This window comes from Carassius gibelio, chromosome A17 (genome assembly GCF_023724105.1).
Source record: "Carassius gibelio isolate Cgi1373 ecotype wild population from Czech Republic chromosome A17, carGib1.2-hapl.c, whole genome shotgun sequence".
In the NCBI taxonomy this organism is placed as follows: Eukaryota; Metazoa; Chordata; class Actinopteri; order Cypriniformes; family Cyprinidae; genus Carassius; species Carassius gibelio.
This window is the reverse complement of record NC_068387.1, coordinates 3218874-3231096: the sequence shown is the minus strand read 5'-3', so window position 1 is coordinate 3231096 and position 12223 is coordinate 3218874. Positions and strand designations below refer to the sequence as shown.

Sequence of the window (12223 nt, the reverse complement as noted above, 5' to 3'; positions counted from 1 at the left end):
CACAAAACACTGGCCCTCAACGACCAAGGAGTTTAAGAGCCCTGTCCTTGGTCCTTCAATCCTTGTAAATCTTATAAACCTTTTGTTCATTTTTATTGCCCTCCTGGCAAGATACTAAGGAATGACTTGACTGCCAAATTCTAGACTTTCAGAAGAAGAAGAAAAAAAAAAAAACTGACCGAGCAATAGTAATCTTAAATAGTAAACCTTGCCTTTAGCAACATGGCAACATTATACTACAAGCATACATTTTTGACTTACTCTATGTGAAATGGGTGATTGGACCATAAACAATGTTGCCAAGAATGCAGTTTTCCAGAGGAACTGGGCTACTTTTATACTGTTGCTGAGGGTTGTTTTTTTTTTTTTTTTTTTTTTTTTTTACACCTGAGAGTTGAAGCGAAACCCCCTGCCCTCACCCAAAAAACGATTCTGACAGAGGTGGAACCCACTGGAAGGAGGTTTCAATTTTGATCTGCAATTTCCCCCGGAATGAGATTAGGCTACTTTTGGGCTAGTTTTGAGTACCAGTTGGGCTGGTTTTGTTTGAACCCTTCTTTACATGATATTAATCCCTAATTATCATCAGATCAATGAGCTGATTGTGAATATTAGGTGTACTTAAAGCTGAAGAGGAAACCGAAAATACGGTGGAGACTGAAATTTGCTCAAACGAGCAACCCCTTTTTATTTGTGAATCTTTCAATTTAGTTACAAAACATTTTTTTTTCTTGAAATGACAAAAGGTGTCAGTAATATGAAAGTAAAAGCCATTCATCAACCATTGTGCTGGTAAATAAAAAAAGAAGCAAAACATCAACAAAATTTACAAACAAACAATTCCCATACAGTCTCCTGACACCTTGTCCAAACACGTAGGAAATGAAAGAGGACGTTTATACATTCCAAAATGACACGCTCTCACTTTTCAGGAGAGCAGAACAGTAGCTTGGATCAGCACTTGATTTAATGCTGGAGTAAACCAGAACATTGTCTCAAATATGGTCAAATGGTTGGACGCGGTGTTAAAAATTAAAACTCAAAGTATCACAGGCACCCTCAGAAGACCAATAAAAGTGATCAGTACCTACCTCTGTGCGTGCAAACATATCATTCAGAGAGTTAACGCTCACTATATTGGAGCTGGAATTCATGTAATGCCTAGAAAGTGAATCCAAGATCTGGTCCCATTCCATACACCAGAGTTTATCAAAGTGATAAAGTCATCATCACTTTCATCCATTCTTATATGTATGATGGTCTGTGTTTTCTCTAAACAAACAAATGTTCGGCATATCGGCCGAAGAAGTTAGCAAAGCAAATATCAGGATCAAATGAGTCACTGGAGAGGCACTGTAATTAATAGAGAGTCATTCAATGCCAAAAACAGCCAGTCCAGTCATGTTTCCAGAGGAAGAGGAAATGTGTGCTAGTCTACAGGGCTCACTTTCCCTGCAAGAGGATTCTGGGAATCAGCTGTAAAGTGACCTCTCCTCCGTGCTAAATGTAGAACTGATGAACAGCCAGCTGATCCATGAACGGCCGCACGAGGTTATCGGTGGCAAAGTAAAAGACCAGGCCAAAGGTTATAGAGATGGGGAGAGCTGGAAGGGCCTTTTTGAAGATCGCCAGGAGGAGCAGAGTTAGACACAAACCCTGAGGAAAAATGGAAATCAGACTTTTGTGAATGCTAACAAAACACGCACCTTGTTACATAAGCAATACTCTGACATTAGTTGTTTGGAGATGACACTTGCTTTGGCAGTTATTTGTGCATGTTACTGCAAAAAGTTTGTTTATAATCTTAATAATCAAAATATAATAGGAAGCTCCACCTCTGGAATAACTTCACTTTTCTTTTCTAAATGACGTCGCCACTTTACACAGTCCAATCAATTCTGACAAATTAGATCAAGATCAAGTCCTGTCACTCACCAAACATCCTGTTTCACATTAAATGCGTTCATGGGGACTAAGTAAGACATTATATGTGAATATGATAAAAATGTTAACTAATCCACGATCATACATTCCCCAGCTGATGAATCACTACATTAAGACTTAATTAAGATTAAATATGCACACATTTTCTAATTAAATATGCAACTAAAATCTACAAATGCAAAAAGTTTAAACAAATTTTTAATTTTATTTTTTGATGTTCTAAAGAAGTCTAAAATCAAAAAGTGACCAGTGCATGAAACAACACTGGTTTTGGCCTGTCTGGAGAGTGATCATTGAATTGTTCCTGGTTTTCTTTGGTATACTTACGATGAGAATGGCCACAAAGCAGGCTAGCGTCGTGTTCCAGTCACCGCTGGCTGTAGCCGATGCTTTACCCACCAGCATACTGTAAAAGATGAAATCTCCCAAACCCAGCTTCACACCCCCTGAAAAACACACAAGAAACATCAGCATGTGCACCAAATCCCGCTTACTGAGGCTGCAACAGGAAGTGAGGGTTTTCTTTGCATTTAACAGCAACCACACTTAATAGCCATTATCATTATTATTTTATATCACACACCTCATCTGGTCAAATATTTGTATTAATTCTCTGGCATTTTATGGTTCTTTTTATCTTTATAAAAAAAAAAAAAAAAAAAAAAGTGTACAATTTTACAAAAGGAACAACCAGTTGACCAATGCAGCCTATTTCGTGGCACTACTTCCACATTTGGTTTGAGAGAAACTATTTGGACCCCATGTATTTTGCACCGACCACATGTGGTCTGATCATGTGACATGGACTTCAGAGACATGGAGGACTCTTGCTGAGGGGTGCTGGGTGTCCCTCCTCATAGGAATGGAGGACAGAACCGGATGGGTTACTGGGGATACTCACGCTCTTCGTCGTCTTCCTCAGGTGGCGGGCGAGCGGAGGGCAACTCCTGGATCTGTCGTCTGCTGTCCTCAGTGGACTGCATGGGGCCGAGCTGGTGCTGCTGCTGATCGACCCACGCTGGTGTGAAGCCACCATCATCCTCCGGCTGAGCTGTGGGTGCCACGGCCACTACACGAGACAGAGAGACGCCATGAGAAGTGTCCACACCGACAGCCACTCACAGCTGTCTGAGAAAAGATGAGCTTAACAAATGAGCAGCTACACAAACACCAATGAGAAGCAGTCACTGCTGCTCACCTGATCTGCTTTTATAGCAGGAAGTAGGAATAACTACTAGTGACCAACATTATCAACTGTAGTTTTTAACCGGTATTGTTGGTTTTTTATGCCCAATATCAATGAATATAGCAAAAATATATTCATAACAATTGCTGAAATTACTTTAGAATTATTAAATTAGAATTTTTTTTTTTGAAAATCATAAATATATATATATATATATATATATATATATATATATATATATATATATATATATATATATATATATATATATATATATATATATATATATATAGACACACACACACACACACACACAAATATATAAGTATAAAGTATTTAAAATATATATATAAGTCTATAGTATATATAAATATAAAGATATATACTTTAGACAGCAACTTTCTGATATCTTGTAATATTTTTCAAAAAATAAATCTCAAAACTACAAATGCACACTTGAGAAGACCTCACAGCTGGATTTTTATAAAGTTTGCAGGTCTTGTGAAATTAAATGATATAAATGTGCATTTGCTTGTGGTAGATGCATACTTTATTATATACTGTTTATTATCTTTAACAGTTCTGTCTATTAATTCATTATTATTCAAATAAATGCAACTGTCAGAATAAAAGATTTGTTTCCAACACATCTCACTGGTCAGACACATCAACCAAACAGAAAAACATATTGGTTGATGCCGATAATTAAAAAAAAAACAGCAAATAATTGATAATTTGTTTGATAGTATTCAGAAATGTAATCAGCATATTAGAATGATTTCTGGAGGATCATGTGACACTGAAGACTGGAGCAATGATTCAGTTTTGTAACATAGATTCACATAGAAAACAGCTATTTAAAACTGAAGTAATATTTCACCATTTTATTCTTCTATTCTGTATTTTCAATCAAATAAATGCCGTCTTGGTTAGCAGAAGAGCTGACTCAAAAACTAGTCAAAGTTTTATCTAACCAGTGAAGCTTTTTTCAGACGTAGATCAGAAATGGCTATTTCTTCAGTTAGGCGTCTGTGGAGATGCACATTATTACACACAGCTCTTCCACTCACTCACCCTGGTTCTCCTGCTCAGGAACTGGATGGCTGGAATTATTCCTGGTCTCTGCGCTGTCTGCCATGTTAAACAGCCACACCATCGTTGCTGACGAATCAAACGGATGCACAAATGTAAATGTGACAGTAACAGAAGCAGATATTCAACTAAAACCCTGTATTCATAGTTTCACAGGCTGAGAAGACAGCAGTGCTGCCAAGGCTTTTCTTACAGCTGTAGATGAGAGCAGGGAAGATGGTTTCATTCCTCTCTTGAGCCGTTTCCACCAGGATACGCAGAGGTCCTTTCGGGCACAACACCGCCAACAGATCTACACAAGCAGCATTAATTATTAGCAGTTTAGCCTTGAGACCATTTGTAGCCCTATTGTACTTATATGGCTATAAATATAGTAACCGAATGCTGTCTCCAGTGACTTACCGTAGACGGATATAGCAGCGAGGATGAGCCAGGCGGTCCACTCGGGCAGGTACTTGATGAAGACCAGGGCCATGAGAGCGCTGATCATGATCAGATAGGCCTGCTGGAGCCGCAGAGGACCCTTCCAGTGGATACAGATCATTCCCACCACACCGAAGTTCCAGATGATCAGCGCTAACGTCAGGTAGTCCATGGCCACATTATACGTCTTGAACACTTCCCTGGTGTGAAGAAACACAAGTGTTCATACGGCATTTTATACTCTTTACACTCTAATCAAATGCTGTCTTTACCTGTTTCTACACATCAACACAGGACCAGTGTTATTATAGTTAACTAAAGCGAAAATGATTTTGAAAAGTGTTATTTAAACAATTACTGAAATAAAATAAAATAGTTTTACATGTTTTATTTCAGCTAGCAACATTTCTCATTTACATTTATAGTACTAAAAAAAATAAATAAACTGAATTAAAAATTAGTAAAAACTATACATTTTTGAAAAAACAACAACAACAACAACAAATAAAATGACAAAAATTTAAAATAACATAAAAATGTAAAATATTTGTTAAAACTATAATAGTATCTCAAGGTCTATATTAATAATCCATATATATCAATCACTTTCCCCATATTATTTACAGCCCAAAAACAGCAAAACTAGGATGGAAAACAAAACAACAAAAAAACGAACACAGAACTCACCCCAAATAAATTAAGGAGAAAAAGAAGAGGAGGAGGAGGTTGGAGAAGAACAGCCAGGCTTGAATCACCTGCAAAAAACAAAAGATGAACCTGCGACCTGATGCCAGAAGAGTGTGTGCACGTCCTGCAGACAGAAGAGTGAACAGACCTTGTAGCATCTGTACTTGTAGAGCACCACCAGCACCATGGTCATGACCAGAATCACTCCGATCATGATGAAGGCGTTGAGCATGGAGTTCAGTGCCCGCTGTCCCACCGTCTCTGTGTCCTCACGGAACGGGGTGTAGATCCTGCGCAGAGACACACAGCATTAGACTTCAACAGAAAACAAATCAAGGTGCAACTCTTGCTCTCTTTCAACATTAACAGAAAAATACCTTAACATGAGCTCAAACGTTTACAATCTGGGAACTCTTATGATACATCTAAAATTATGAATATACGGTCATATTTAATTCTATTATATAGGAAACAGTGTTATTTTAGTATCAGAAATAGACCATTATAGCTTTAGTTCATATTTTAAATTAGATAATTAATTCGACTTTAATTTTATTTAAAGTGTTAGTGATTTTCTTTCTCTCTTTTTTATGTTCTTAAAGTTTTTATTTTAATTATTTTAGTCCTTCAACTTATACTACACAAAAGTGAGAACTGTTGCTTTGGCAGATAGATTATATAAAATTATTTTATAATAGTTTTTTTTTTTTTAATGGTTTTGCAAGCAAATTTCACACCCCAACTATATTTATTGAAATGGTAGTACCATTCAGAATACACATTAATATTTATATCAGTAATGGACAGTTATTGGAGTACCATTTACTATTATAGTGTTTATTAATATTTTGAATTACATTTTATTTTTTTAATTTTGTGTAATCAAAAATAATCAAAATTGTTTGCAAACTACTTTCTATGTTTTTATATTTTTTTTATTTATTAACTTTAGTTTTTGGATTTAAGTATTGTAGTACTTAAAGGTAAAGTAACAGAGAATTAGAAATAATGCTGTCACTTGTTTTATTTTATTTCAGTGAATGTTTATTTCAGGTAACAATGTTTTGTTTTTTTTTGGGGGGGGGGGGTCGTTTAAGTTAATGTAGCGAATTAGCTCAAAAGGGAAATGTATATAAATAATTAAAATTACTTATAATTACTTAAAGTTATTAATATCAGCTGCCAGTAGTAACTGTAGCAAAATTAATATTACCATCAACTAATCAGTTAGTCCAGTCAATATTCAGTGTATTTTCATATCAACTTATAAATTATAATTAAATTTTATCTTTGTGGCCACAGAAAATAACTTTCTTCCAGCACTCGTGCATTAGAGCATGTAACAAGAACAGGAATCATTAAAGGGACATTATCCACAAGCAGTGTCAGTAAACCACCGGAGTGAAGCCATCAGCGTCGTTTCACAACATGGTCCACAGATTATTCTAAACCTCTGTTTCGTTTAGTTAGATGTCCGATACTTGCATTGCCTTGGCTGTTGAATGAGTGTCCGGATGCAGTATGCGATGAAAGCCTTGATGGTCGAAGGCTCGATGGTGTTGGAACAGTGATTACGTTCTTCAGGGGTTTGACAAACTCCAAAGATGTTATTCTGACTCAGTGGCAGTCGGGTGAGTTTTCTCCCAGGAGGAAAGTGAAGACATGACTGTAGTTGAGACCTGCCTAGCATGACTGTACTGGTTCTGGGACTTATGGGACTGCACTGTGAGCCCCATATGAGCAGCAACCAGAAGACGAAGTGGAAAAACTGCCAAAAATCATGAGAAAGAGAGAGAGAGAGAGGACATAGCTGGAGTGGTCTTTTAACTTCTGGCAAGGTCAAACACCTCCAGGGTAACAAACTTTGGAGGGAAAGTTTACAATCCTTTGCTTGAAAGCTGGCTCATTTGCATGATCAGAGTGGCAGGCTCTTTATGTCCCTTATCTCTATGATTAATATAACAATAATAAAATGCATGTTATGAGGATAGATGGTGGACTAAACAAGGGTTATTTTGATATCAAACATGGGACCTAACATGCATAAAACAGGTTTAATTTGTACAGTACAATACATCGCTCTGGGGATGTGCATGTCTATTCACAGAAATGTTCTGCTGTGATTTAATCAAAGAAGTCTTTTTCTATGGGGCAGTATGTGTTTCAGAGGGAATTAAGTAGAAGGAAGACCGTCATGAAGTTTGTGGTCACTGTGATAACCAGGGGTGATATGTCCTTTTCGGGGTATTTTTCATTTTGGTGGTAGGGTCAACAGACCCTCATGGCTGGCATGTTGGCTGAGGGGTTAAGGATTATTTGTTAAATATAACAAATGATTGTGTCTGATTTGTCCTGGCGTTACATCCAGCCATTTCAAGCAGTGTTGTCTGACCTGTAGACAACGGCGAATGGCAGAAAATAAGCAGACCAGGAGCAGCTGTGGTGACGTGGTGGAGGAAGCTTGTGCAGCAAGTGTTGAGGAAGTGTCACCTGTCATCCTGAAGTGAGTTGGTCTGGGGCCGATGGTTGTTGGTAGGTGTTATTAGTCAGTAGGCTATTCGTGGTACCTGTGGTTTGGACTCTCACTAATGAGAGGTCAGGTGCTTATGGAGATTCAGACTGACCTAGTGATGCTGTGTTGTGTTGGGTTAAGAGTCAGAACTGTGTCCTTCCCAGTACTTCTCAGCTGTGTTCAGTTCAAGGAGCTCTTCTGCTATCATCAGCAGCTCCTGTCACTCAGAAGGGACTGTGTCCAGCCTCCGTCTGACACCTCTGTGAAGGGGGTGGAGGAGGATGTTGTGGTGGACCGATGTTGGACATACTGTGCTGTTTGCAGGGTGAGAATGTTTTCTTCCATGGCCTCTCCCAGTTTTTGGTCTGAAACCTGGGTCTGTTGTCATCGTGCCAGTTCTGGGTTTGCAGTTCAGAATCATTGGGGTCCTACAAACACCTTTGGTGGAGACCTTGTGCTTGTTATAGACCTTCTGTGTGGCAGGTTACGCGGATGATGAACAGGAGAGCATGATGCCTAAATGGTGAATTATAATGGGGACGAGGTTTTAGGTCCCACATACAGTGACTGGACTGGATGCCTGAGAGGTAAGAGGGTAAGAGCGCCGAAGAAGAGAGAAGAGCGAGGCGGGTCACTGATGTGGGACCTTTTAACCTCTATGGAGGCCACAGCTCCAGGGGGTCAGTGAGCAAATAGTGACAAACTTTCAGAGGGAGCGTTTACGACTCTTTGTCTTCAAACATGGTATTTTGCATAAGTTACTGGATTGGGTTGATGCAAAAACTATTAAAGATTCTTAAAACACAAATATGTTGCATAGGTATCAACACATAACATACACTCAATTAGATGATGAAAATACCAATCTGTCGAAACCAAAGGCTATAGGTGCGGTTATATTAACTAGTGGTTCTATCATAATCAAGTATTAAACAGTATAATACAAAAGACAATAAACAAGAACAGTAATAACACACACAGTCACCTGGGGATAAACATGATAGAAAGGTCTAATAAAGGTTCGTCTATGAATTAATGAAAGGAGACTCAGTCTACAAGTCTTTAAGTATATCTGGTCACTGTAGACGTCTGTTATAATTTTGGGTTTGGCTTATTGGTTTGGGTGGGGGGTGTCAAGGATGATTTATTAAATATAATAAATGATTGTGTGTCTGATGTGTCCAGGTGTTACATCAACAACAATAACACTGACTATATTGATGTGATATAACTATAATGTAATAGTGATGCTTTGATATTCAGAGTGATTGAGAGCTGAACTGTGATATTTCTTGCATTACGGACTTCACGGAAGAATTTAGCCTTTATCCTGAACAACCACATCTGTGATTGACGTCAGGATGTGATGCTGATAATAATAATAATAATAATTCCTTACATTTATATAGCGCTTTCTAGGCACTCAAAGCGCTTTACATAGACAGGGGGATCTCCTCATCCACCACCAGTGTGCAGCATCCACCTATTTAGCGTTAGCTGATTTTAGACATGAAAACTGTAATGCAATGAACCCAACTGTAATGAAACTGTATTTTTCCATCAGATACTCACAGCTGCTGGCCGTCCTTCTGCGTGTAGAAACTGACTGATTTGATGGTGGCCACCACCACCACCATACACAGCGTGACGGGAATGAACAGCATGATCACGTGCTTGGCTCCGTATTTGAGGGTCAGCTCCTCATCCTCGTCCTCCTCGGTGTCTGTGAGCACCTGCGGGGGCCGAGCGGTGGGCGGCTGTCCGTTCAGCTCCACCTCGGTACGGCCGGGGCTCGTCTCAGTGTGACGGTGGGCCTCCGTCCCGTCACTGGACTGCAGAGAGAAACACACAAGAGTCCATGTGTGATTAGATTACAAGTTTGGAGCTTTCGTAAAGTAGAAAAATAATAAACTCTTTTGCTCATCAAGGCTGTGTCCATTTGATCAAAAGTAGTGTGAAACAAGTGCAAAAATATGACAATCTAAAAGAAATGTTTTTCTGTGTGAAAACGTAATACATTTTATTATTCAGGATTTGTTGATGAACAAAGTTCACAAGAACAGCATTTATTGGAAATAGAAATCTTTTCTAACATTATAAATGTCTTTAAATAGGCACGCTATGCATCACATATTACAATAATAGCTGGAACTTGAAGTAGGAGAGTGGAAGAAGAAGTGTTTTTTTTTTTTTTTTTTAAATACAATAAAACAATACACAACATAAATGTATAATAAGTAAAGACATGCTTCAAACTCAATGTCACAGCTATAAAGAACGATGATAAAGATTCAGAATACTTTGAATCAAAATCTAGGGCATGATTTAGTCCAAATTACAATGTAAAAAATGTTAAAGTGTAATCAGATGCTTGAGAATAAAGAGTGTATTAAGTGTTTAAGTGCTATTAACACAGCCAGAGCTGGTTAGATCACTTACAAACTGTAATCTATTAATGATTACAAAATACAGGACAAAAACTTAATTTAGTAGCGTAATCCATTACATTTCACATGTTAGTTAATATAATCAGAATACTTCATGATTACTTTTGACCTAACTTGTTTATCATGCTGATTTAAACAGGAAAATCTTCTACCATATTGATATAAAATACAAAGATTAAGGAAATATATTCTAAGTACATTAAACATTACATCAAAGCTTCCCAAACTGGGGTTTCTAAAGGAACTGAAGGGCGTTTATGAGTTTGATGAAAAGCAAATAATAAAATCATATATTTTTTTTATTATTAAAGTAATTCTAAAATCAATAATAAAAAAATACAAAATACCTACTCAAAAAGATATATTATATTTATCTGCTCCAGACCATGAACATGCAAATGTGATAAATATTTATTTTTAAATATCAAGGGTACTTTAAATATAATTATAATATATTTAAACATTATAATAAATTAGGTGAATTTGTGCATTTTAATGTGTGCACATTAACCTACAGCGTAATAATGCAAATAAAAATGAAGGTGTTCATCAGTAGTTGGTGCAGTGTTGAAACACTTCTTCAAACTGAAATGATTTTTGATAATGTAGCGGTCAAATACCATGTCTTCCACAAAACTGGAAGACTTTCTGAATCTACGGCTATTTTAGAAAGGAAAATAAAAGAATTAGGAATAGGCAGAATAAATAAATTATGAATCATTTATTGCTATTGTGTAAATAATATGTAATCAAGTTATCCATAAAAAAAAGTTAATGTAGCCTGATAACGGGTATTTTAAAATATAATCTAATTACAAGTACTTAATTTTCTGAATCTGATCCAGACAGTTATCACCCAGCTCTACACTAGATAGCACTAGAAATAACACTACATAACAGCCAACAAGATGATAACTATTCTCAAGAATCAATATTACCTTATAAAATGTTATTTGTGACTACATCACAGTTTATAATACACAATATATACCACAAGATCACAAAATCACTTTACTCACCACATTATTGACAGCATTTTCCACATGATCAGCCATTGATGCGGTGAAGTGACCCAGGGATCATAGAAACAGCAGCAGATCTGGATCTGACTGGACAGAGATCACAAAACAACACTAATAATCACACAGTGATGGGACGTTTATCAACGATTTACATTCAGAACGATTACCTTTAAGCTTATATATATATAGAGAGAGAGAGAGAGAGAGAGAGAGAGAGAGAGAGAGATATTTAGTAAACGTAAAAGTGCTGTGCTGGTAGCAGGGTCCAATAATGGTATCTATTGGTAAAATTACTGAAAAACTTCTTGAATATGGTTCCTGTTTCGGATGGTATTTAGATTACACTCCCAGCACAGCGACTTTAGTGAAACTCGAACCCGTGGTGTCTGATTTAACCGCACAAAGCGGAGGAGTTTCCTCATATCTGACTGTTGAGGAAATACCGTTTCCTTTTCATCTTCAAAGCGAGCCAAAACCGATATATTTCCCTTTCGGCCAAAGAACGTGTGGAACTAAAATAAGCAGCGACTAATTCACAACAGTGTAGCTTGAGGCTAGTTAGCAATTCATTATCAAACGGTACTATAATTCTAGATAAATTACGCCAATCAGCTCTAAGTATAAAGTTTACAACGAAAACGAACCAGCCCCGTATTCATACACCACTTTATGTATAATTATGAAACGGAACTGTACAGATAACATAATTTAAAGACGAATGTCTGACAAACCTGATAATAAAAAAAAAACCTCAATACCGTGAAGCGAGACACGGCGGGACAGACAGGAAGCGCTGCAGAAGGGCAAAACCGCTTGTTTTTCACAATAAAAGTCTCATTCAACGGCATACAATACATAGTTCCACACAAGTGATTAAACTTCACAGTAGGGCACATAAAAAGCAGGCACA

At 37.3% G+C, this 12223-nt stretch overlaps 1 protein-coding gene across 2 annotated transcripts; it reads right to left on the bottom strand.

Moving 5' to 3' along the window:
• Positions 1 to 653: 653 nt before the first annotated feature.
• On the bottom strand, positions 654 to 12140 carry LOC128031384 (presenilin-1). 2 transcript variants are annotated; one of them, XM_052619615.1, is made up of 11 exons: positions 12045 to 12140; positions 11311 to 11400; positions 9417 to 9676; positions 5481 to 5622; positions 5333 to 5400; positions 4625 to 4845; positions 4416 to 4514; positions 4205 to 4291; positions 2846 to 3013; positions 2272 to 2390; positions 654 to 1656 (listed from the first exon to the last, which is right to left on the bottom strand). In XM_052619615.1, the coding sequence occupies exons 2-11, from the start codon at positions 11344 to 11346 to the stop codon at positions 1501 to 1503; spliced, it is 1356 nt and encodes a 451-aa protein (XP_052475575.1). In that variant the 5' UTR covers positions 11347 to 11400; positions 12045 to 12140; the 3' UTR covers positions 654 to 1500. The 2 variants fall into 2 exon arrangements, with proteins under 2 accessions (XP_052475575.1, XP_052475574.1); XM_052619614.1 differs by having other exon boundaries at positions 12072 to 12096.
• Between the last annotated feature and the right edge of the window lie 83 nt (positions 12141 to 12223).